Raw genomic sequence first — 26870 nt, forward strand, 5'->3', positions numbered from 1 at the left:
AAAGTGCTAGTTTCTTCTTTCTTTCAAAAGGGAATCATCTGTCACGCTTGCACTTTCTAAGTGATGCGGGAATGTCAGAAGTGACGATGAGCACTAGGTAATTCTGATCCCCGCGTGCGTCACCTAGTGGCATCAGAAATTTGCACTGATTAGGCCCAAGCCCTGGTGTACCCACTGGTGACCAGACACAGTGTATTTCCATGCCTCTAGAAGGTAGCTTTCAGTGGAGTGAGGAGAGTGATTGGGGAGCTATAGAGGGGCAGCTGCTGGACAAGTTCTTACAGCACCACTGTCTGCCCCTCGGGAAAACCTTCGTTAATTCACCAGCACGCTGAGGAGCACAGAGCACTCACTAAGGGTTGGGTGCTGTGCTGGGCAGTTGGGGCCCACACAGAGATATGGTCTCAGCCTTAGAGGCCCCCAGAGTCCAATGGAGGGAAATAGCCAAGTGAATAGTAAGTGGAGTAAGGAGTCACAGGTGCTATGATGGACGCATTATAGACGGTAGTTGAGGTGGGGTGGCTCAAAAGCAAAGTGGTCAGGTGTTCCTGAGGGAGTCTGGAAGGCCTTTAGAGGGAAGATGTTTCCTTGAATCTTACGGTTGTAAATACGGGTATTAATCACAGCATCTAATTGATAGTGGCTTTATTATATCAAGCATAGAGCAAGGATGTACATCACCATTTTGGGGGCACAGTTTATGCATGCTCTGTTTTTGTACTGGGTGCCCTTATGAAACAGTATACAGAGTGTTATTTGAATTGTTCAACAGTAACTGAAGTTCCCAGTGGGGCTGTAAGCCTGTGGTTTCCGTGCCTCAGGCTGTGTAGCCTGGTGTGGATGGCAGCAATTTCCTTTTTGTACCTGCAGTGTTTCTTGATGCTGGTGGTGGGTGTGGAGCACCCTGGGAGAGCATAAGAGAATTTCCCAGGGTTACTTTCGGCTTCCTGTCTAAGAAGAATCCAGGCTATTTTGCTGAGGTTCTTTGGGGCCTGTGATCTACTGGTATCTGAGGAATAGTCTTAGTGTGAGAGTGAGAGCTTTTTGCTTTGAGTCCCAGTGGAGTTCTGCCTGGAGGCCCCAGAGCTGCCCAGGGTACAGAAGTCTTATCAAGGCCAATGACTCTGAGCAGATGTTAAGTTTCTTTCTGGCCACTTACCGCAGAAGATACAGGGAGGGCATCTTCTTTTCCTCTCTTTTGGGTGGAGGGCAGCATTTGAGAATCATAGGTAGCATCTGAACTCCACAAAGGCGGCTGAGCCGTTTGTTCGGGAGCTATGTGGTGAAAATTAGGTTGACATGAGATACCAAATGTGAATATACTTTGAAGAGTCCAAACCACAGTTATTGCTGTTACGGCTATTAGTTTTGGTGGTTATAATAATAAAACAACCCCTTACACATGGAAGAGATAAAGATGCCTCACAAACCACAGACTAGTTTATTTGTGATACTGTGGGGCACTCCAGTCATTCTGTGAGGTCTGGGATTCTTAAAATAGAATTGCTGACAGCTGGGGTGGGTGTGAGTTCATTGCCACTGTAGCCGCGCTGTTGCAGCTGTATCAGCGGGCCCTCGGTTTAGCTGACTCATCCTGGTTGTCAGAAGAGCCGGGACGCTGCTGCTCACTGGGGAGAGCAGTCCTGATGGTTCTGCACTATTGTTTTTCTGATTCATGTACATTGAAAGGATTGTAGGATTAGGGAGAGAAAAATGGAGACCTTTTCCTGAAGAGCTTGAGTAGGAGTTTGAAGAGTGTTGAAAAGAGGAAAAAGGAAATGGGGTGGGGTTGGGGGGATGCTGAGCCATGAGCTTTATGGATAATTTGTGGGAAAGAGATCAAATGGCAGGGAAGGGGGATTTGGTCAGGTGATTTCCTGAACTAGCCACCGGATTGCACTGTTGACTCTGAACAGTTTGGTTGCTTTTTGGAGCTGCCTTGAGCCCAACAAATGAAAAGGAAGGCACTGTGCAGTAGACCCTTCATGTGGTAGATGTTTGTAACCTAAGGAGAGCACCAGACCGCATATAGGGTGAGATGTTTAAAATGAGCCCAAGATAACATTATTGACTGGTAGATAATGTCTAAATTCTAAATAGTGGTCTAAACTGAGAGAATTCTAGAGCTATAGGGAGATTTGGTCATGTTCAGAAAATTGAAGTCCTAAGGCTTGTGTTTAAGACTGTTCTTACTAAAACTGTATGTTTTCTCTTATGCTGTTATTAAAGATACAATAAAAATGCATTTTATATTTAACTTTAACTTAGAGGCTTTTGCAAATTTTCAGTGAAATTATCTTTTTAGGAAATGATGTTATCTTGTAGCATCCTGTCAAAATAAGTGACCTCTATTGCATTTCTTAAATTTTTTTTCCTAGAAATTAGCCTAATGCTATCCCTATTAATGACTTTCAGTTTTAACCAGGATGAAATTTTAGTTAACTCTTTGAGAGCAATAGCAGGAAATAAGTGAGGAAAAGGCTTTCATTGAAGTTTCTATGATGTTTTGTTCAGTTAGTTCAACCTTATTATGCCATATTTTGATACATACTAAAAGTAAGATATAATAGGGCAGTATTACCCAAAGTGTGGATATTAATAGGTGTTATGCAAAGAAAATAGGTTCCATGGAAGTAATTTTGGAAATGCTGGCTTAAACAACATTTGAATAGATTCATTTCCTGTAGAACTTCTTAGAGCCTTTAATTAATATACACCAGTGTGTGCTGTGAAGCTCCAAGAAGGAAGTTTGTAACTTTTTCCTAAACACTGCTTTTCTGGCAGAAGAACCCTAGGGATCTGCACTTCACAGAACACACTTTGGGAAACCTTGAAAAGGAAAATTAGTGCTTTTAGTACTAACTGTTGCTATTACATATTAATGTTATGTTCTTTTAGATTTCTTGATGGCTGTTGAAGTCACTTGATGGTATAAATTGGTATATTTATACTACCAAGCTTTATGTTTGGTTTTTGCCTTTATCCTTAAAAAGATTTTGCCTTTGGAGATAAGCAGTTATACAAAGCCAATTATTAATTAAGGAGATAAAAATTTAGAAGACAAATAATTCAGCTAAAAGTAAGTTTATGGTCCTGACCAGAACTTCCACAGGAATACATGCTTAAAAAAGACACTAAAGAAAAACCATTTTTTAATTTTGTCTCATAATTGTTTATGCAATAAAACATTCCATTGTGAGGAGCTGTGTGGTTACTAAACCTTTCTAACCAGAGATCACAGACTGGGGCCCACAGGATAGATCTGGCCTGCAGATAGTTTTGTCTAGCGTGTACAGGTGACTTTATACATTTGAATTAGTTCCCATCATTCAAAAATCTTGAAGTTTTATATAAAAATCTGAATTTCTAGCTACTTTTGAGAAGTGGAAAAGTCTGACAACACATTCGCAAATGCTAACTACTAGCTGGAGCTGAGAGGTGTCTGCTTCCTTTAACAAGAGTGGTTTAACACTGCTACATTTAAAATAGGTAAACAACAAGGACCTACTGTATAGCACAGGGAACTCTGCTCAGTATTCTGTAATAACCTAAATGGGAAAAGAATTTGAAAAAGAATAGATACATGTATATGTGTAACTAAATCACTTTGCTGTACACCTGAAACTAACACAACATTGTTAATCAACTATGCTCCAATAGAAAATAAAAATTTAAAAAAATAAATAAAAGGAGTGGTTTACTCCATTGTGTCACTGCCTGCCTACTAACCGTTGTCCTGGTAGCTTGACATGTTTATGCTGCCTGTCTGGCCCTACAGACATTTGTTTTTGTGTAACCCTTGCTGTAAGGTCATGGCATGGCAAAAGGGCTAGTGGGTGCTCCCTCCCAGATAGCCTCTTCCTAGAGTCACCTTTGTAATCAAATGTGGTCAGGTTTCTTCAGGAGGTAGTGTTGAAACCATGTCAGGGTCATTTAAGGTAATCTTCACCATTCTTCACCTTATCCTTGTCCTTAGGATGTTGTGGCTTTTACTGCCCAGTATAGCCTATTTGACAACGTCCTGCAAGAGTTGTTACACACACACACACACACACACACACACACACACACACACACACACACACACACACACACACACACACACACTAATCCCTATGTATGTAAAAGCTGTTTTGCCAGGGGAAGTTTATGTTGAATTAGGACAGAGATCTAATTTCATCCTTTCTCAAAACTAATTATTAAAGAAATAAAGATAATAAAAAAACAGTTCTTTTACTTATATTCTACCCCTTCTACAAAATATCTGAGTCAGCTTATAAAGTATGGGATTAAAAGAGTAGAGAAACGTGTGTATATATTTTTTTTCAAAGAGTAAGTCAGAAAGATAGAACATGGATATTAGACCCTGAGAATAAACCTTGGAAGATGGAGAACATGCCTGTGTGAGAATGGTCTTATATTTCAGAGAGAAACCAGAGTGTGAATGGAACTTCTCAGTGCAAACAGTACCACAGTATTACTCTTTGCTTAGCTCTTAGAGTGTACTGATATTGGCCTGTGTTGACTTTTCTCTGAATCCGCAGTGGTGTGAGCTCTGAGGAGCTGTCCTGTGGTGGCAGCTGGGAAATGTGGGTTTTGTGAATAGGATTAACCATTACTGTCTCCCTAGTCCTCTTCCTGTATTTTTACCAAGAATAGGGTAAGGGAATGGGTTGTGTGTGATGTAATGAAGGGGTGGGGAGAGTGTCAGAGGGAAGAAGAGGCAGCAATGCAGACTCTCTCAACAGGCAGGTTTGAGATCGTCTGCAGAGTTCTTTTGAGCAGCAGTAACCTCCAGCTATTGTACAAGGCTACATTTTCTGTACTTTTGATTAAATGAAACCAGAACACTATGGATACTACACAGGAATTGTTTTCATTTGTGAGCCATATGAGCAAACTCAGTTATCATAAAGTTAATGGAATTACCTGGTCCTGAAGCTGCCTTAACTACTTAATAAAGGATGAGACTAGAAGAAGAGAGGGCTCTGTGTAGAAAAAGATTTGCCCTACTTTTTTTTTTTTTTTTTTTTTTGGTGACATTAGAGTCCTTTTTCTTAGAGTCAGGACATTGTGTTTTTAATTAAAAATTAATAATGGGCCCTCATGAAGGCATTTGAAAGTGGTGTTTTATGGTATTGGTGAATCTGCCTTTGTGATAAATGTCAAGGGAACGATAATTTAGTCAAACAGACCAAATTTTACAAGGAAAGAACTGGATTTTTTTTTTTAAGGGATAAAGGTAGAGCAGATGCCTGGGTGTTAACAGAATTACAAACAGGTCCAAGGTTTTAGGGTCTAGGGAAGAAGTGAAGATTTTATGGCTTCTGGCTAACTGGTGAAGGCAACTGTGTCATAAAAGCCCAAAAAGCTGCGGGGCGGGGGCGTACATTTTGTAACAATCATAAGGAACGTGTAGCCTGCTTCTAACTGAGCGATGCCAGTGTTAGAGTTGACCCAAGATGTTTTGAAAGTGTAATTGGCAGATTTACTACCTTTCAAATAGGAGTACTCCTGGATATAGCCAGGCCACATAAGAAATTATCATATGTGTTTCCTTGCATTGTGTTGTTGGTTGAGTAATGGGGCAAAAGAAGAATTTTGTTGATACTAAGAAAATGAAAATTCAGCTGTTTTGTTTCCTATCCTAATCGATGAGGGGAAAGGAGAGGGGTGTTCCTTAGAGACCGACACTATTTTCTCTGCTTCTATACCTGGCCCACTTCCCAGCGCGCATGGCCAGCTGAGTGACTGGTTGGTTTTCAGGCAGTGCTGAAACTGGCCTTTCGGTATGAGAGGGTTTTTTGTGCTTTTTTTGTTTTGTTCGGTTATGGATTGAAAGGATTATGTTTTAAGGTTACGATTCTGATGGAATACCTTATTTTATATGATAATGGTAAAACAGTGTAAACTATGGGCAGGAAGTCAGAGTCCCAGTGAAGAGACACTACCAGTTAGAAATATGTCATAGAGATTTCTTTTTCTACTCTTTGAAAATTTGCTTCAATTTCTAGGCTTACCTTTATTTAGCCAGACTTGTTTAGGAAAATCAGATCAACCAAAAGTCGATAAATCTGTGACCTTCAGTATTTGATATTGCTGGTAATTGTGTGCTAACTTGATAAGTGTTAAACTGTGTTAAATCATATTGCTGAAAGAGAAATGTTTTAATTTTAGGGGGTGATCATTTAAAAGCCAGACATATGGATAATTTTTAGAAAATATTCCCAATGTTCCTGTCCCTCTTTAGGTGAGCTCTTAAAAAACTATGTGCTGTAATGTGACCGGTTATAAACAGTCTAACATGTGTTAAAATTCAAAACCCAGACTCTATCTATAAAAGACTGCCCTTTTTTAAACCACAGGTGGTTTCTGAAGGTTTCATGGTATATGTCTAGAGTGTTGAGTCTAATACCTGTAAGTAGATTCCCCAAGAGTTCCATTGAAAGCCACTTAATGCAGATTACATTAACTAAAAACTGGATTTTGTTTGGGTTGTGTATGTTGTAAAATGCACAAATCAGTGGGTTTGTCTTTAGTCACCTTATTCTCATTTGGGGTTGATGGAAATGAAGTAAGGACCAAGTAAACGACTTTTTTTCAGGTGCAAATTCGACCATGGAACCTAAGTGACAGTGACTTTGTAATGGATGGTTCTCAGCCTTTGGACCCCAGAAAAACTATCTTTGTTGGGGGAGTTCCACGACCCCTTCGAGCTGGTGAGTGGAAATAGTAACACCACAACAACAAAAGCAACAACAAAATCCCCAATGTGTTTAGTCTTCAATATTTTCTAGGTTTCTGGTCAGCTATGCACAATCTCCAAAAAGAAGGCTGTCAGGTCAGTTTCACTGAGCTGACCCTTAAATGTTTTCTCCCAAGATGTTGTATTTTCTTATGGTACAAGAGTGAATTTCATTAAATTGTTATTTCAGAGGGATGAATTCTAATTAGTGCCTCCCTATTCAACCAATTATTTTTAAAATAATAACAATACATTTGGCAGTGTGCACTCTTATGCCAGTTAGCATTGTTATATATGACAGAAAAAGAAGTCACCCCATCAGAAATCTGTCCAGTGCAGCTGTGTGTCCACTTAGTCAGTGAGGAACCAAACAACTGCTAGAAATTGTGTCACTGGGAATCAAACTGAACTTTTCCCAAGTGAAACAGGTTCCTATTTTTTCTTATATACTTTGAAAAGTGAGGTATGTATTTGAGCATCTTTATTTTGACTTCTTGAAAGCTCCCCTGTTTTTTGTTTTTTAAGTACCTTTCCAATGATGAAATAATTGTGCCTGCTGGGATTGGGCAGAATCATTATTGACTGGGGCATTTGAAGTGATGCTGGGCTGATGACTTCAATATTTAAATCCAAAGACAAATCTAATTGGTTGTGGATTAGTGTGATTGCCCGTGGAATATAATAAAATTATTTGTAAGAACAAAGTTTTCAAAGTGCTTAAAATAGTTGAGTTTATTTTTTTTTAAATAAGATGAAAAAATAAGGTAGCTGTTGCCACTGTAGTAGCAAAAAGGACAGTGTTATCTCTACATCAGTGTAAGCAAGTAGACTTAGTTCTACTTAAAAAGTAAAAGAAAAAGCAGAGGTCATTATAATCAAGTTGTGAAACAGAATTGTAAAATGTACCTACAGCTCTTTGGCTCTATGACTTTGGGGACTTCTTAATTCTGAATGTTCCTCAACATTTCTAACATATTTATTCAAATCTCAACTCCAATCTACTCCTAAAAGATAAGTTTTAGGTCTGTACAAAGATGTATTCGTAATTCCATTTTGAAGGACTTTAAAACATATTAATTATGACTGTGGAGTTTGTAATTTTATGGTACTTCAGAAAGTCAAGCATCACTGGGTCTTTTTCTCATTCTCATGGAAAACCTGCCCAGAGAAGGAAAGCAAAACAGCAGAGATGCTTTTCCCCCTTTATCTGCTGTCAGAAAATAAAGTCTAAGCAGGGCTAACTCGAACGTGAACAGCATTATGAGATGAGGGCCAATGCAGCCCTTTGTTTCTAAACAGCTTGTGCTTTAAAAAAAAAAATGTGGGTGGGGGCACTGTGTAATATTCCTGGCTTTTTCTAACTGGTGGTGTGTTTAGGAGTGGAGAGGGAGAAAAATCTCCTTTGATAGTGTTTTAACTGCAAATGGATTCTACAAAAATGGACATTCATTGCTAGTATTCTAGCTGTTCTTTTCTGCAACTAAATACAAGGACAAATTAGTTTTAATATCTCAGCTCCTCTCCTTTTTTCTTAGCTGGGAATCTGAAAAACAAATTTCTGAAAGAAAAGTTCCCACAGTTGTAAAAATAACAGAACTGGCTTTGACCTCTTATGTCTATTTTTAAGTCACAGACACAATAGTTTATAAACTAAATTCCCTTTTTTATTAGTCACTCTTTATTCTTTCTGTTTAAATGATTGGAAAGGATAGGTGTGGGCCTCTATATCCTTTTCTCTCTTTAAATCTTGTGATGATCTATTTTTCACACTGTTCTTATGATCACACTGACACTGCAAGACAGGAAACCCAAGATGCTAAATTATATTCTTTCTTTAATGTTCTGTGTCTATAAGATGCTGCAAGTTCTAGGGTTAAACAAGAATTATGTTTAGTTATCTAGTCAGAAATGGGATTTTGTGTTCCCTGCCTAGATAGTACATATTTTGTAAATTTCAAAGTTCTTTTTTTTTAACGTAAGCTAAATTTTTTTGTTTTAAAATTTTGTTTTTGCCATTATTGGCTAGTAATCTACAGTCACTTGGTCTAATGGCAATGTTCCCCCATGCCAGCACCTCCTATAAGTGTAGCTAGTTTCTAGAAGGGTAAACAATCTACATTAGCATCTTAGAATTTTACTCTATCTATCCAAGACTTCCAGATTGGAGGCCATGTAATCTAGATGAAAAGAGTTAACATCTGCAGCTTTTATCCCTGTGCATAGAATTAGTTTTCTTTGGAACACACTGAGCTTTGTGGATTGGTGTGTGTCTTGGAATAGAAGACTGTTTTTAAAAGAATTCATTTTGACTTTGCTAGACAATCTTAAATTGAATACAGTGCAGTTCACTTGAATAATAAACACGTATTGAGCACGCACTGTGTTACGGGCACTGAGAAAATGCACATTATGCCACACTGAATGGACATCCCACTATCATGTTGAACAGGTCGTCATCTACAGAATCAAAGATTTCAGAACAGAAGAAAATGAGAAATGTATGAATAAAATACTAACTCAGTTAATTGGATGCTAAATTATACTCCTTAACATAATGATTCTCAAATTTTGGTTTTTAAATACTTCAGGGCATTTTTTATTATTTCCGGGGGTGTCGTGGTTATGAATTCTGAAAAGTCTTAAAACTATTTCAAGCACTATATACAAGGTGATCCTAGACTAGATATCAGTGATGAGACTCAACAGGTGAGATTTTATGTGTCCAGATTGATTTTCACCTTATCCTGGGCCAAAAGTGGTCCTTCAACACGTTACAGTGACTAAAATGTTATCACTCAAGAATTATTCCTTTGGATCTTGTGAGGCTTTTTATCTTTGATATTTTCCCATTGTAAGACAGGGACCATTATCACTAATAAATTATTCTAAATATAGTTATCCCACCAAATAGAAGTGCAGAAACACTTCTAAAGAAACAAGGCAACCTGTTTTAAGTGGTATTGTCTTGACTGAGGAGTTTAGGTTGCTCCTTCTGACCTTTTGACTGAGGAGTTTAGGTTGCTCCTTCTGACCTTTTGACAAGCGTGACTTGACTTTTAAAAATTCAAGTTGGAAAAAATCAGGGGCCTAGAAAAATTAGCCTGAAAATGGGAAAATATCAGTGGAAAATCTAGATGAGTTTACCCAAAGTTGGACTGCCTGATTGTTGCCTTCTCTAAGTCAAATAATACACATTTCTACGTCTCTTGTCTCTCCCTTCCATCACTCCTGTCAGTGACAGTGGCAAGCCCGGGATGGATTACCTGAAGTCTCCTGGTGTTTCTCCATCTTGCTTTCCTTCCACTCCCCACTTCTCCCCACCCCGACTCTAGGAAAGGCCGTGGGTAGACTCGCCATGCCACCGTGTGGCTAAAGTGTACATATTCTTCAGAGGAGTCAGTACAGGGAAAGGGGTGGTCTGTCTGTCTGGTCTGTCTCTCCTCCCGCTACTACCTGGACGTGCAACAGCATGTTGCCACTCTTCATTCAAGTGTTGTAAGCAGCATGTCTTCCTAAATCTCAGTATGGAAATATCCCTGTTGCGTATCCCTATGGCATTAGAACCTCTCCAGACCACATCTCTTTGCTCTGAGAGCAACTAAGTGCCGGGCTTGGGGGTTATGAGGAGACCACCAGGAAAAAGCAGAAAATGAAGGATCTGGTCCCTGTATTCTTCCCTGGTTTGTAAATGTGAGTATTCTCTGACTCTAGCTTCTTGGCTTAGACATCTCATTTGGGGGCTGCCTCAGTGATCAAGCTTTGGGACCCATCCACTTCCAATTTTGATTAGGCTTGAAAAACCCTCAGTCTTCCTCTCTAATTAGAGGCATCTGGGAGCTGTTCCTCCACTTTATGACTTCCTTCTGAGAGTTTATCTGACCAGGTCCTGCAGAACAGATCAGTCTTGAGTTCCCGGAGCCTACCATTTGCCCATCATCTTTGGGTCTCCCATCTTCCTAACTATTGCTCTGATGATTCTTTCCTGTCTTTTTCTCCCCTGCTAATATTCTGTGATGGATCCTGAAATTTCCTTCTCCACCTTACCCCCTCCCAACTTCCCCACCACCACTGTTGTGAGGATGGCTTTCTATGGAAATTCTAGGGAAAAAAATTTTTGAGGTAAATATTCAGTAAGGTATGACATACATCTAGAGAACGTACATGATGAATTTTTCTAAGAGCATTTATTTCAGACATTCTGCAAACATTCTGGTAGTCCACATGTATTAGGAATCACATCCTGATTTGTGATTAAGGAAATAGGAGTATTATAACCATAGCCTTTTTGTTCAGTGAAGTGGTAGCAGGCAGAAATCATCTTTATATCAAGTTTGTCAGCACTAGGAGCTTTTTCTTTTTGTTTTTCTTTCTCTCTCTTTTTCTTTTTGGCTGCACCGTGTGGCATGTGGGATCTTAGTTCCCAGACCAGGGATGGAACTCGCACCCCCTGCAGTGGAAGCACAGAGTCTTAACCTCTGGACCTCCAGGGAAGTCCCCCTGCCAACACCTTTTTTTTTTTTTTTTTAACATCTTTATTGGAGTATAGTTGCTTTAGAATGTTGTGTTAGTTTCTGCTGTATAACAAAGTGAATCAGCTATATGTATACATCTATCCCCATATCCACTCCTTCTTGCGTCTTCCTCCCACCCTCCCTATCCCACCCCCTAGGTGGTCACAAAGCACCGAGCTGATCTCCCTGTGCTATGCAGCTGCTTCCCACTAGCTATCTGTTTTACATTTGGTAGTGTATATATGTCAATGCTACTCTCTCACTTCATCCCAGCTTACCCTTCCCCCTCCCCTTGTCCTCAAGTCCATTCTCTACGTCTGCATCTTTATTCCTGTCCTGCCCCTAGGTTCATGAGAACCTTTTTTTTTTTTTTAAGATTCCATATAGATATGTTAGCATACTTTATTTGTTTTTCTCTTTCTGACTTATTTCTCTCTATATGACAGACTCTAGGTCCATCCACCTCACTACAAATAACTCAATTTTGTTTCTTTTTATGGCTCAGTAATATTCCATTGTATATATGTGCCACATCTTCTTTATCCATTCGTCTGTCAGTGGACACTTAGGTTGCTTCCATGTCCTGCTATTGTAAATAGTGCTGCAGTGAACATTGTGGACACCTTTTTTTTTTGTAGAAGCTTTTTCTTTCACCAAGTCCCAAGTTCAGAATGAGTTGTCTCAGATAAACTCCAGAATTGGCATACTGACTTGATTAACTGCATTGCCCTTAGGCTTAAGGATTTTATAATGTCTGTGTTTGTTTGCTCCTCCTCCAAAAAAGCAAACTCTCACCCACAGCCAATGTCAAAGTTTGCCATATCAGTGGCAGTTTGAGCAACCTTAGCATAAAGCCAAAGTAAGACTGGGATGAATTGGTGCTTATGGAGCAGAAACCAGGCCAAGTAAATGTTAAGCAAAGATTTATGAGTAGAGGGAAAAACAACTGCTGGACAAAACTAAACATTTGAGCACTGCTCTTTGCCCAGCGGTGTGCTCAGAGCCCTCATGTATGTTTAATCCTCATGATAACCCTGTGAGGTTGTAAGTGGTAGACTTTTCATTGTAGAGATAAGGAAGCAGAGTTCAAAGGGGGTGATTAGTCAAGACCACAACAGGTGAAAAAACCAAGGTTCAAACTCAGATCTCCAGACTTCAAGTTTGGGGCTCTTTGCACAGAAGGAAGCTGCTTTATCAAGCTGAGATCTGAGATGTTGTCTCAGTAACAGCAATAACAGTCAATCTGGTACCAGCTCGATTTAATCAAGTTAAAACTCTTATCCTTCTTACTTAGTTGATTGTTCATATCATTTGTTTGAAAATATTCTTAACTTCCCAACGTCTCATGCAGAGTGGAAGCTAATGAACACATTTCCTCCACTAAAGATGTGTGAACTGCTCTCATGAACCAACTCAGCAATCGTAAACCCAGAAAGTCCACCTTCAAGTTGAATTTTCCTTTCTTTCAGAAGTCCAGACCTCTTGTCATCCTGAGGCGCCTTATGCCTCTTTCCTGTCTGCTTTGTTATTTCCAAAGAGGAGAAATGTAGCTTCTAGATTCACAATTTAGAATCTGGAAAGATGAATGTGTTAGTATTTCCCTCAGGAATCCTCATTCCTGCTTTACCCCGTTTGGCTCTCATAGTGTCTCAGACTTATACATTGCCTTAGGCTAGCTTTGAAATCTAATTAAATGACAGGAACAGGATCCTGGGGTGGGGCAGGATGGGGAGTCATCATGATTTCCTTTCTGACGAGCTGAAGTCCCTTTCAGATCTCTGTGAAGAATTAGGAGCAAAACAAGGAACCACAGTTGGGGTTCAGAGTCACCTTCACGGCATAGTCACCACAACCCAGAGGCATTCATGGAAACGCTATACGCTACATACAACTGCAGTATTCTTGTTTCCTTCTCCAGTCTGGGACACGGTGAAGCTCATCACAAGAGCCAATGTGTGGGTTATACTCATAGTAGTGTACTGTTACCATGGAACAGTTGTTTATGAGATGACTTGAGTTGTCTTAAGAGCACAGAACATCTTATCCAAAGTACAGAATGCCCTTGGATATAGCTACCAGAACTCCTAATTTCCCACCCGTGTGGTGACCAGACACGCCGTGAACACTGTCTGGATGGGAAGGAAAAAATAGAAGTGGTTTGGAGATTCCTGACTTCCTCATGGACTCTATGCCTGCTGTCACCTCCATCTGTCTGAATTTCAGCCTCTACCTGTATGTCCTGCTCCGGTAGCCTCATCTTCCTCAGGTTAAATGTTAAGAACGTGCTCTGGGGAGCTACGCTGTCCTTGTCCTCTACAGAGGATGGTTTAGAATGAGGATTCACTGTCATAGGTGTAGTAGGTGGTTTGACTACATTTTCCAGATAAGACACTTCCTTGATCAAGGACTCACATTTCTTGAGCAGGATTGAGATCATAAGGTATAGATAGACCCACGAAGGTTTTAGTTGACTTCTACCAGATCCTTACTGCTTTTTTTCTGTTTTTGCCTCTTCCTCCCAAGTAGTCAAAATGGTAGCCCTCTTCTTGGCTCAGCTTCCCCCTAATCAGAGGAAGGGAATTTATATGGGACTTTCCTACATTAACTGATAATACTCACTCTAAAGAACCCTTTAAAACCTAGTCTCTAAAAGTAGTGGTACATTATGACATCTGTAGGTGAATTTGTATCTTCCATATAAAAAATATTTTCAGATTGGGAATTTGTAGGATTTGAGGAGAGCTTGCTCTGTGTTTGTTAGTTACCTATGTAGTGGATGAATTGTTAGTATTTTTTTTTAATGCTGTTTTTACCAACTGGTTACTTTTCTCAATCATTAAAAACTCTGTTTAGTACTTAAGTGACATACCTCTGGTGTTTGAGCCCAGCATGAGTTTAGCCTGCAAGAAGTATTCTTTTAGTGAAGACTTGCTGATTGAGTAAAGGACCAAATACAAACAGCAGTTGTTTGGTCATTATTTACTTTTCTTCAAGGGTCATCACAGTATTAGAACTTTTGTAGTTAAAATACAGATTAAGGTAGAGAGATGGGTAACCTTCATATTCTTCTCCCCCAGAAAACTTTCCTTAGTCACCTTGATTTCTTTCTTGTAGCTTCTCAACAAATTGCCCTTCACTTGAGTGAGACTTCATTGGCTCAAATGTCTGCAGAGTTTTGGGTGGCCAAGAAAATGACTGTATATAAGCTTTTAAGTGGAAATTATTTATTTATATAGTTTTCATAAAAACATAAGTGAATGAGGGTTTCTTTTTCCTATCAAAAGTACGTAACTGCCAGCAGCATCAGCCATGACCTAATCTTTGGCACGTGAAGATGATTTTCCAGCAGCCAGATTCACAAAGTGCTTGTGGAAGGTGCCATCTCTGGCATCTGAGGATCCCTAAGGTTCCTTTGGAGACCAAGATGCAGTAGAAGAACCTGTGGTTACAGTAACTCTTCTCTTCAGCTGGAGCTTCAAGCTCACAGCTGGTGTGTACACCTTCTTTGTAAATTAGATATTTTCTTGAATCCTTCCTAAGGGTGGAAGACAAGCGTATTCAGTCCCTTGACAGCATTCTTTTCCTGGCCATTCACCAGGCTGAGGGAGTTTTCACTGTCTTGTTCCGTTCCAGAGGAAGCCAGGTCTTTGGAAAATTAGTGTTTAATTTCCAGGCCCTGAGGTTACATATTTTACTAAGCCCACTTGACTAATAAAGGAAATTCATGAATGACTGCAGTGAATTAATTCCACGTTCAGTTTCTTGTTCTCTGTAACTGGAATAATGTTAGCTATGTGAGGAAGTCCCCAAGCCATCAGAAGTTGTTGGGGTGAAGTATGAGGACCCACTGAACTCTGATATTTAGGGTACACACATGATTCTTATTGCATTGTTTGAATGAATGTGATTCCTGGATCCTGCCCCAAGACTGCAGTCAGGGTTCACTTGGGCTCTAACCAGCAATGTTCCCTTGGCTGATGTGACTCAGTAATTCTGATCATGATGGGATCATTGGGATAGCTTTCTGCTGTTCTGTCTTTAAAAGCACTTATTCTCTGGCTTAATTATTGCTAGTTTATTTTCTCTCCTTCTGAAAATTACCTGTTGGTTGGAAGTCATTCTTCCAGTTAGAAACAGGCACTTAGAAAACAATTACCAGTATTAGGCAGTCTGGTTTGGGGACAAATTTTGAAGAAGTTGAATAGAAAGACAGCCTTTCTGTCTGGCGAAATAGCTTTCTTACTGCCTCAGCAGCTTCCTATTACAGGAACCAGTAGTACTTGGCTTTCCTTCTGTTTGTAGAAATCTTACACCGTTCAGCCCTTCAGCCCTTGTACCTGCTGCAGAGTTCTTCCCCTACCCCTCCAGGTTGTGCTGCTTTCCTTCTCCCCAGATACTGATTCCTGTGGAGCTCTACTGTCTGATGGTCTTTGCACACTGGCTGTGTCCCAGGTCATCATCTGTCTTCCCTGTCTGCTCCTTTCCGAATGCCATGTGTAGGTGTTTGAGGGAAGTGGATTCTTGGGTCATTCCCCAGGGGTAGGACTAAGTCTTTTGGACTTAAACCATGTGAGTGGCCTGAAAGGAATGGTCATACCTGGAGGAGGTGCCATCCAGTATCAAGTAAACAATTACCTTCAGGCAATTTGGATCCAGGTAAGTAACTGCTATGTGTCTCTCCATGGTACCTTTTGATGAGGACGATTTTAGAATATCAGACCTTTGGAATGCTCCAATGTCCAAGTGCCTTCTGTACAGGTGTTTTGCAAATATACCAATATAAAGGTATACTTAGAAGAAATATGGTGAGGTGTGCAGACCAGACCTCTGGATTTATAGCAGGGTGTAGGATGGGTATGTTTTTACTGCCTTTGTAGCAGCTTAGTGTTTCCTGGCACATTGTAAGTGCTCAATAAATCACTGCTGCTGTGATCATTTTTAGTACTATTATTTAAGAATTCAGTGTGAGAAGTTAGTATGGAGAGTTCTCAATTGGGATAGCATATACTCTTAAAATCTTTATTATTTTTTTTAATTGTAGAGATTTACTTTAAGCCTGTAAACATATTGCCTCTAGTTAAAATGAATTAAATTCTTTTTTTTTAAATTAAATTCTTTCTATAGCTTGATCTTAATACAGTAGTGTGACTTTAGTAATTGCTTTCAGTCCTAGAGGTCAGTAAGTAGAGCTGTTTCTTATTAACTTGTTAGGGTACCTGAAATGCTTTGCCTACCCAGGGCCCCACTCCAGTGGACTAAGCAGTTAGAAATTAGAACAGGAGGGTTGCTGATAGATCATTTCTTTTATACTGTTGCTGAAATTCTGGTTATGTAAACTCTTAATTTTTTTTTCATTTTGTTTTCAAATATCCTATGAGGAGCTCCCCTCCTTGAGTTGTAAGACTGGTGTAGACACTCTTCATGAGACTTAACATGGGTTTTCCGTTTCTTAATTACACTGCATGATCCTTACATAGTCCTTCCTTCTCCTGGGCAAGAGTACCTTCTAAACATTTATACCGAACAGTGTTTATTTTCTTGCAGTTGAACTGGCAATGATCATGGACCGTTTGTATGGCGGTGTCTGCTATGCTGGCATTGATACGGACCCAGAGCTGAAGTACCCCAAAGGTGCTGGCCGCGTGGCATTCTCCAATCAGCAGAGTTACATTGCAGCCATCAGCGCTCGCTTTGTGCAGCTCCAACACAATGACATTGACAAACGGGTAAGCAACTGCTCAAGGTATAATTGCTATGGGAAAGAAATGAAATTTATTCTGTGGGCCCCTGGGGAGAAAAGCACCTTGTGATCAAAGTGAGCAGCTCTGCCTTACATGGCATTAGTCCATGAGTCCATCTAGGCTGCCTGAAAAAGAGAGCACCCTTCGTATTTAAGGCGTTAATGAACTTTCTGCCTCACCCATCCCCGGGGTGATGTTACACTTATGAAAATAACACTGCAGAATTTAGCAAAGCAAACCAGTGCTGTTCAAAAGATGATGCCAACAGCACGTTAACGACGATTGAGAGCTGGTAATCTGCTTGACCCGTGTGGTACTCTTAAAACAAACAAACTTGAACTAACATTTAATGTTAATATTCAGAAGTATACATAAAATTTTGAAGTTCTGGTTTCTTTTAAAATTGCAAGAACATAGGGACTTCCCTGGCATTCCAGTGGTTAAGATTCCGTGCTTCCACTGCGGGGGGCACGGGTTCAATTCCTGGTCGGGGAACTAAGATCCCACATGCCACGCAGCATGGCCAAAAAAAATTGCAAGAGCATACGTGGTAGCAGTCATTGGAGCCAAATAGCTGCCGTCCCCTCCAGCCCCCTCTCCAACTCCCGTAGTTCTCCTGCTCATACCAAATATGCATATCCATTACCTGCCTCTTTGCCCATTGGTGTTACCTACCTGACCAGTAGAGGCACTCAGATTTGCTAACTCTCCTCTAAACAGGGGACAGTAGAGCTGTAGGGCATTGGTGTGCTCAGTTGGCTTTGGAGACAGACACAGGTTTAAATCCCTTAAATTCCAGCTCTGCTGCTATTTGGAAGCTTGGGGGAGTAGAAGGTGTTAGTAGCTAATCTGGGACCTGTACTGATAGATTAAAAGATCAAGTGGGAGAACATCAAGTCTTAAATACCTCCCTATGCAATTGTACAGTGGCTGTTAATGCTTCCAGCAAAGGCTGTTCTTGGGGCATACGCTGGACTAGAATAAGTAAAGTAGTAAATATGTTGTATTACAAAGTTTCACCTATACTCTCTGTGGTTGACTGACTGATTTTGCGTAGTAGACCTAAGTTTCTTAGGAGGTGAAAGTTTCAGTTGGTGATGAATTTTTTTTATAGTCAACAAGGTTACATTTTCTTTAAGACATAGATCAAATTACAAAAGCCAGTGCTTAAAATAAATAGTCTATTTGCTGCATCTACTGGGATCCTTAAAAGTAAGTAGTGGTGGTTTGTTTTTTAATTAAAATGAATGAAGTTTTACAGAATTTTGAAACACTCTGAATCAGTGGAAACTCAGGGGGTGATAAACATTCAGCTCCATTCCTAGTTTTCAGGTGCCCACAGCACCCCTTCTGTATCAGTAATTCCCCTACAGACTGTAAGCTCCACAGAGCTTACCCATTGCTTGATGTATAGATACAGTAGATGCTTGATAAACCTTTGTTGAATTGACAAATGGTGTTATGTGGAGTGTTCTCTTAACTACTGCTGCTGGTGGACTTGCTAGTGCCTATACATTTGTGAGTCTGAAGCCCCAGATTCCATTACATTTAGACTGCTCTTGCCCCCATCACTGGTGATCCCAGGCAATAAACTTAACTTGAAGAGCGCTTATGTTCTCATCTCTATCAAAGTAGCTTTCTTTGTTCCCCTCTGAAGCCAGAATTAATGAGACTTCTCAGGAGGTAGGTCCTAGAGATGATAAAAGAAGGTTCCACTTGCTCATGCTTATATCTTTCCTTTGCTCTCACCCTAACAACCTCCTGGCCTATTCCTTAGTTAGAAGGAAGCACACTTACCCCAGGGATTACAGAAATCTTTGAACCCCTTTAAGCATCATAGAAAATTCAGGCACTATTTGTTTTATTGCCTACCTCTACTCTCACCCCTGCTATGCTCATGCCCTCAGCATTGATTCCCACAAGACTTTGACATAGGTAAAAAAGAAAGAAGTGGCTTTTCTTTTGTTAGCATAATCATAGGCCATGCTATAGAAATATATTTGGCACATCAAACTTCTCAAGACTCAGGAAAGCCATTGACTGTTTTCTGCTCACTGTATTTGGGTTAACCATACCCTCCATATCTTAGAGTAGTTCTTGATAAACATTTAGGGTAACAGCCAGTTGTAATGGAAGGAGTATGGAGTTTGGAGCTAGAACAGATTCCAATACAGTTAAACCTTTGCTGCACCAGTCACTGGTGACTCAAGCAAGTTACTCAATGCCAGGAGCCTTGGGTCCTCATCTGCAACTCCCTCCTGGAGATGGTGTGACGATTAAATGAGATTTGAAGATTGAACAGCCAGAGTCATATGGCAGTTAATAGATGTTTAACTGGCACTTGCTGGTTAATAGTATTCATCTTGCTGGAAGTATACTTACACTGCTGTTAATATTACGTAGCTTGAATTTTATCGATTGCTCTGCTGAAGATGCAGTGAAAAGATAACACTGGTTAGTGAAAAGGGCACTGGCTAGAGTCAGATGACCGGGTCTAGATCTGGTCCTGTTCCTGGTGGGCTGTGTGATTTTGAGCAGGTCACTTAAATTCTGAGTTTCAGTGTATAATGAGGGCAGTAGTAATAGCTTTGTGTATCCGACTAGATTGTTGAGAAGCCCAGAAGAGATACTGAGCAAGAAAGTAATATATACAGTGTGTCTCACTGGACACATGTAGAGCGGGACTGTTGTGGGCAAAAGAATGCCATCTCCATCCACATGGTGTCAAAAGGGACCTATCAGTTCCTTCAGTGCCCTAGGATGAGAGTCATCTAAGTGGGAGAACTGGAAATCATTGAAATGATTGTGGATTCCTTTCTCTCCCTGTCTCCCAGCTCCATCTTCATGCTCTTTGTTTGCTCTGACCAAGGTGCAGACCATTTTCTTTATTATGAGAGAAGGAAGTCAGCTTCCATCTTGAGTGGGGCTCCTTTTTCACTGGTCTTCTGTGAATATTACACTCCTTTCTCCCAAACTGTTACTCTATCCTTGTTTTCTTCTTGCTTTGAACATGGCCAGCAATACCTTATTTTGTTGTCCCTGGCATTCTGAGCCTCTCTTAACTGCACCGTTTGCTGTAGATGCTTTTTTAGGTTGATTCTACTTTTATATTTATGTGTCTTCTAAAGCTTAAGTTTGAGCTTTCCAGAGGGTTCCCATTATATATAAGCATATTAGTATTTCCTTAGGTAATGCCCTTTTTCTTTCTCAGGGGCTCTGTTCTTGATTGACCATGGAGAATTTCTGTCATCGGGCACACCCTTCTTTCCTGAATAACCCTTCCAGGTTTTTAGCAATAGTCTCATAGCTAAGGTTTTGAAGCTTCGAAAGTCAGTGGCAGGTGTCTACCTGTGCCCACAATCCCTTTTCCTTGCTATTGCAAATTCCAAGATGCTATAGTCCTTTTCTCCTTCATTCTAATGTTAGCCTAAAGTTGCTTTTAAACCGAGGCCTTGACTATTTTGAATAGCTTCAACCTTTATCATCCTTCTGGTCAAAGGAATCTCTTTTGCTGTCTGTATCATAAGTGCAGATTCAGTGGAATCAGCAGATTAAAAAAAAAAAAAAAACAAGTATAGATGGCATTTTACAGGCCACTTGCTTCGTGTTTGCAGCCCTTTCCTCTTTCACTGTTTGCCCCATATGGAGAGTGGGAGAGGGCCTCCTGCAGAGCAGCAATGTCTGGAATCATGGAAGTTCTAGCACTGTTTAAGGTGTATGTTCTCAGGCTGCACCTTTCCTAGATAAACTGTGGGAGGTAAATGAAGAAGGCTCTGATTGGTATATTTCATTAACCTCTTTTATGTCCAACCACCTTTTTTCAAAAAAGACATCTCTTTTGAGAGTTTATATGTTTATGTATCGTCCTTGTTGTTGTTATTGCTGCTCTTTGGCTAAGCTTTTAGATGGAGTGATTTATGGGGAAAATACAGCCTTTATAGATTTGATTTCTTCTCATCATCGTAGAGACTTTTGGCTTGCCTATGAATATAAAATATGCCAATATGCAACAGTTACAGAAACAGTTGCATCTATGGCTTTGGCACTTTTAATCTCTGCTGTCGTCTCACTCATCCATGTCATCATCTTTAAAGAAGAGGTGATTTAAAAAATTTTTGTTTTGGTAACAACTTTATTGAGATATAATTCATATACCCTGCAAATCAACAATTTGAAGTATTCAATTCAGTTTTTAGTATATTTACATAGTTGTGCAATCATCACCACAGTCAATTTTAGAACACAGGAAAAAGTATTTGAATGTGCATCCTTCAAGTCTGCAATAAGAGGATCAATTGAATAATGACCCCAGTGAGGACAGGGAGTTGAGGGATAGTGGATTTATCCTGTATAATTTTACTCAGCTCATTATAGGGAAGGGATCCTACTTATTAACTTGTGCTCTTTGAAGTCATAGGAACAAGGCAGCCCAGGCTGTTGGGGCAAATTTCTGCCCCCTGCTATGGCAGTAATTAGGGTCCCCCAAGAATATGTGACTTGTTGGAGTGGGCTGATAAATCTATGCATCAGCAAGCTTTTCGCCACAGTATGCGTAGCAATGGGAGGACTAACAGGTGGAAGAGGCTTCTAATGGTAGTTCCTCACGGAGCTGCCATGATCTCGACTCTGCCACCTGTGCCCAGAGATCTGAATGGGAGTGCTTGGCACTTGGCTGACACTCAGTAAGTGTGTAGAATAAACTGGGTTGGTGTATGGGAGAGCAAGGACTAGAAGCAACCCCAATTCAACTTTTGCCCAACTCCAATTCCTTCTTTACATGAAAAACTAAAGCCATCTTTTAAAATCATGATTTGAATCACATCTTTCCCTCCTTTAAACCTTTTGATTATGTTCTACTGCTCTTAGGTTAAAGGTCAAAGTCCTTAATTAACACTGCCTACGTGACCCTTCGTGTACTACGTACTACCTCTGCCTCAGCTCCCATTTCCTCATCTTGAGCCAATCACAACTGGCCTTTTTCTCTATTTTACAGGGTGATTATGGATACTGTTTCCTCTGCCTGCCTGAAACTCACTTTTCCTTCAGGTCTCAGCTTAATTGTGAAAATTTTAGGAATCCTTTCTTCAGTGGAGCTTACATCTTCCCCATAGATCATTGTCATAATACCATCTCTTATTCCTTTGTGGCATTAAATACCTCTGTAATGAAGCAATGCTTTAATGTCCACCTATGCTTCTAAACTATGCAGACGATGAGGGCAATCAATGACTGTGTGTCTCTCGTGTTAGCTACTGTATACTCAATAATTGACACACAGTGGACACATTATTTAATTATATTTGAATGAATGAATGAGTTGTTGAATGAATGCTGATTGTTTGAGATGGCATATCCAACTGTCCACCAGAGGGCACTCTGCATAGCTTTCTTTTTTTACTTAGTTAGGCAGGCACTTGAGTAATAAAGAAGTTTAGGTTTTGCTGTTTAGCATATCAGAAAGTTTATTTGACACTTATAGTACATTAAAGCTAGACTTTAACTTGGGCATGACCTCATCCAACCCCCTTTATTTGCAACAGAGAAGAATCTAGGAGAGGCTTGGAGACTCTCAAGACACCTGTCATTAATTGACGTGAGAGCTGCCTCTGCTTATGGAACTCCCTTCCCGAACGTTGCTGCTCATCCAGGGTCTAATGTTTCTTTAAACCCACTTCTTCTATGAAGTCATTTTTCCACAGACCTGGGTAGGAACCCCTGAGTTGTATTATAGGTCCTTTAGTTAGTTTTATACGTGTTTCCATATTTCATGTAACTTTTCAGGTGAACATACACTGCACAGAGCAGGGCACATCTGGAGTTTGTTATCAGAATTTGTCAGTATGTCTATAGGTCATTTTGAATATTAACAAAATGAATTTGAAATTTTTTTTTGCAATTGTTTTGCTTTTGATTTTAATTTTTATGTTGTCTTCATGTAAACCCTTTTTTAAGTCAGTGTGAGCCAATGCAACTCCACTGGATTATAACGTTTAGTGAAACTGGCATTTTTGCTGTCATAATGACCCTTGTTATTGAACATTATTATAAATGAGACAAATACAATTCATGCCTCAGTTTTTACTTCAAAAGAGAAGTTATTAACATCTTGAAATAAATCCTTTAAGGCTTACATTTATGCATATTTTATGGCTAATGTTCAACAGTTACTGGTCAACTGGTTATTCATCCCTATGATGACAATATTGAAGTTGTATGATACCCAGCACGGGGTTCTCAGCATTTCTTCTGCCTTGGCATACACTCTCATGGGTAACAGAGGCTCCCTAGAACACTAATGTGGGGGGCTGTTTATGTATCTAAGGGTCCCACACCCACTCCTGCCATCATCACCCACAGAACCGTGGCTGTAGTAAAAAAAAAAAAAAGTGTGTCCTGGCTTAGGAACTGAGAGATCTGAGTTTATACTCCTAGCTCTTCTCCCAGCCATGATGTGACCTTGGGCAAGTTACTTAACCTTTTGAGGCTTGATTTTATTGTCTCAGAGTAATAAGACCACTAACCTAACAATCTTAAGGTTTATAACACAGATAAACAATGAAGGTGAAGAAGTGCTCTGGAAAGTTATTAGGCTGTACAGATGTTGATTTGTATCATTGCTGAACTTGGCCTATTTAAACTGTGCTGTTGGTTCCTAACCATATGTCCAAGACTAATAGTTGATTCGCTCTCTTTTTTTTTTTTTTGTCTTTTAAAGTGCCTACTTAGTTTCACTCAGAATCTTTAATATAAGGATAATGAAATAGTTGAAGTTGACACTAAAAAAAATAAAAAGAAAAAAGAAAATTTAACATAAGTGCCAATCTATCAACATGTAAGTTGGATGTTAGTCAAGACATGTATGTAGAGACTCAAGTTTCATTTAAAGGTGTAAACACCTGGATGCATTTTCTATTTAAAGGATTGAAGGTGTTTCTCTCTTTAGTCTAGAAAGAGGTGTTTTTACCAGTATCTTCTCTAATAATGAAAAGATTTTGAACCTGAAATTGAGTAAAAGGTTAGGATTAAATTTTACTTATATTCTTTTGAACAGTGTTTCTGTGAAAAACTGGAACAGTTTAAAGTATTTAAGTACAATAAGGGCAAAAGAGGACATCTGTACTCATTCTGTCTGTTTTAATGGTATTTTTAGAAGTGATGCCAAATGAACACTTAAGATGTGAAAGCTCTGCTAAATCCAGTTTTCTTTATAACTCGTCTAGGTCACTTACATATGAAAGATTTTTGTAGTGTGAAAATTGAGATCATTAGACAATGGGTAATCTTTTTACATGGCCATTTTTCTGCTCTTTTGTCTACTCTCCATGGTGCTGAGAAAATTAGTATGGGTAGAATCAGTTGAGTCTCCCTTAATCTAAAAAAAAACATATGATTTGATTTATGTGAACTATTTCTTTATAAAAACCTCAGGGATCCCTCCCACAGCTGTTGTTTAGCACAGCTATTGTTCTAGTAGAACGGATACTAGACTAGAATCAACCAATCTTGGGTTTAGTATTAACTATACCTACCTGTGTAGCTTGAAGGAAGGACATGTGTGTATGTGTGTTAAAGTGGTTTTGAAAACTATAAAGTACTCTGTCAATACACAGTGACACTGAAAACACATTAATTTACATGAAATCATAAATGACTAATATTTGAGCTCTTCTGGAAGATGTTTATTAGACAGTCTAATTGGAATTTCACATTATAAAAGGAGTTAAATATTTCAGGAAAGATAGGGGTAATGTTGGTTGGTTATTTGGGTTTTTGAAACAGGAGGAGGAACTCTCAGTAGGCAGGTCTGCCCTGCCCAGGAATCTGTCCCTAAAATTAGTTCCCCAAATCATCATTTCCTACATTGTTCTCCATGAAACATGAATCCCTTGGGATTTTAATATTTATTTTATAAAAAAAATCTTTTTCTGAGTCAAATGAGTTTAGAAATGCTTTCTTGAAGAAAGTTAAATAGGCTAGTTTATTCTAGGACTTCTTGGAAGCATTTATATACTAATCTCATTGTGAACATCCAAGAAGGAAACAATATGCAATTTTTCACAAATTTTTTGATCATGGAACTCTTCTAAAATGTACCATCTCTTGGGAATAGTGTTCCAGGGAACCCAGTTGAGTAATTAGTGTTTTCAGCTTCGTTTCTTCTTTCATGCTCAAAATCAAAAGTTTAGTAAGCAGTTGATTGTTTTTCCCTTCCTCGGTCCTTTTTCCAAGTTTGTCCCACCCACCATATAATTTCTCTGTTGTTTTTTTTTTTTTTTTCTTATTGTGGTGTAAAAAACACATGAGATCTACCCTCTTAACAAATTAAGTGTACAGTACAGTATTGTTAACCATAAGCCCAATGTTATACTGCAGATCGCTAGAACTTTTTCAGCTTGTGTAATCGAAACTTTATACCCTTTGAACAGCAACTCCCCACTTCCCCCTGCCCCCAACCCCTGGCAATCACCATTCTACTTTCTGCTTTCTGTGAGTTTGACTACTTTAGATTCTTCATATGGAATCATGTGGTGTTTGTCCTCTTGTGAATGGCTTATTTCATTTAGCATAATGTCCTTAAAGTTCATCCATGTTGTCACATGTGACAGGATTTCCTTCCTTATTACTTCTGGATAATACACTGTTTTATGTATATACTACATTTTCTTTGTCCATTCATCTGTCAGTGGGCATTTAAGTTGCTCCCACACCTTGGTTATTGTGAATAATGCTGCAGTGAGCATAATAGTGCAAATATCTCTTCAAGATCCTGCTTTCAGTTCTTTTGACTACCCAGAAATGGAATTGCTGGACATGTGTCTTCTATCTACAAAGGGTTGGGGTGGGGTAGCTGCATATTCAGAATGCTGGGAGGGGCACTGAAAGTGTGGTTGCTATTCTCTTTAGTATTTGTAGTCCTTCATCTCTTGATTTCTTGAGATTATCTATTGTATTTTTCTAACACATCAGTTTCTATATAAGAAGGGAAAATAGTTTTGAAATCAATATACCATTGGGAAATAATGTTCCCTTGACTCTATTTTAGCTTAGTGTAGAAGACCTGAGAGTCTGACTTTGTTAGCTAATTTGGAGCTTTCTGATACTTTTATTTAAGGAACATTGTGATAGTTAAGCCATAGCACATCGTATGTGCTTTGAATAGCACTTTTTAGAATAACCCATTTTTTATTTAGTGAGATGTTATCCACTGCACCTTTCTTTGCAAGCACTTCAAGTACTTCACACATTTAATCTTTTTTTCTCTCTTCACTAAAAACATGTTGGGCCTGAATTTTAGCTAAAGATTATCAAAGGCTTTATATTTTTAGCCTGCATGAAGATTAATATGAACTAGTAACCATACTAACAGAAGTGCTGATAATACTGCTCTTTGTCCCTGACCACAGCTAGAATATATGAGATGACTGAATAGCAAAAGAAGTGAGGGTTCTGACGACCTGTTCCCAGACTATTTCTGCTCCTAGCCTTAGTCTGGGACTCCCACAACCCAGCCTTTAACTTGCTGCTGTTACTGGCCCTGGCCTTGATCTGGCTTGAAAGTTTCCCAGCTGTAGCTATAGCTATGTTTGGTTTGACCCTTTGAGGGGAAGCAACACCCAGAAGTGAGTTCAAATATTTTCTGAATACCACATGGGCTTATTTTGAAGCCCTGGGAGTCTCAGAGCCTTTGACTAGAAATAGCTTTTAAAATAGAGTTTGGGTCGTCTTAAGAAAGAGAGAAAAATATTCCTCTTCTCTGAATGGCATGGGACCTTTTTGTCTTGTCTCTCCTTCCTGGTCTTGACCCCTCATCTCTTCTGTCCTTCGCTCTCTTTTTATGTCTTCTCCTGTGGAATTGTGATAATTTTTAACATG

The 26870-nt window shown here is 39.5% G+C and overlaps 1 protein-coding gene across 8 annotated transcripts in view; it reads left to right on the forward strand.

Annotated features, from left to right (window-relative positions):
* The window catches only part of CPEB3 (cytoplasmic polyadenylation element binding protein 3), a 205746-nt gene that overhangs the window by 139326 nt on the left and 39550 nt on the right, over positions 1–26870 (forward strand). For all 8 annotated transcript variants that reach the window (XM_059900380.1, XM_059900373.1, XM_059900374.1 and 5 more), the window contains 2 exons: positions 6605–6719; positions 16801–16982. In XM_059900380.1, coding sequence (XP_059756363.1) covers positions 6605–6719; positions 16801–16982 — 297 coding nt within the window. The remainder of the gene's footprint in view (positions 1–6604; positions 6720–16800; positions 16983–26870) is intronic.

This window comes from Balaenoptera ricei, chromosome 16 (genome assembly GCF_028023285.1).
Source record: "Balaenoptera ricei isolate mBalRic1 chromosome 16, mBalRic1.hap2, whole genome shotgun sequence".
Lineage (NCBI taxonomy): Eukaryota > Metazoa > Chordata > Mammalia > Artiodactyla > Balaenopteridae > Balaenoptera > Balaenoptera ricei.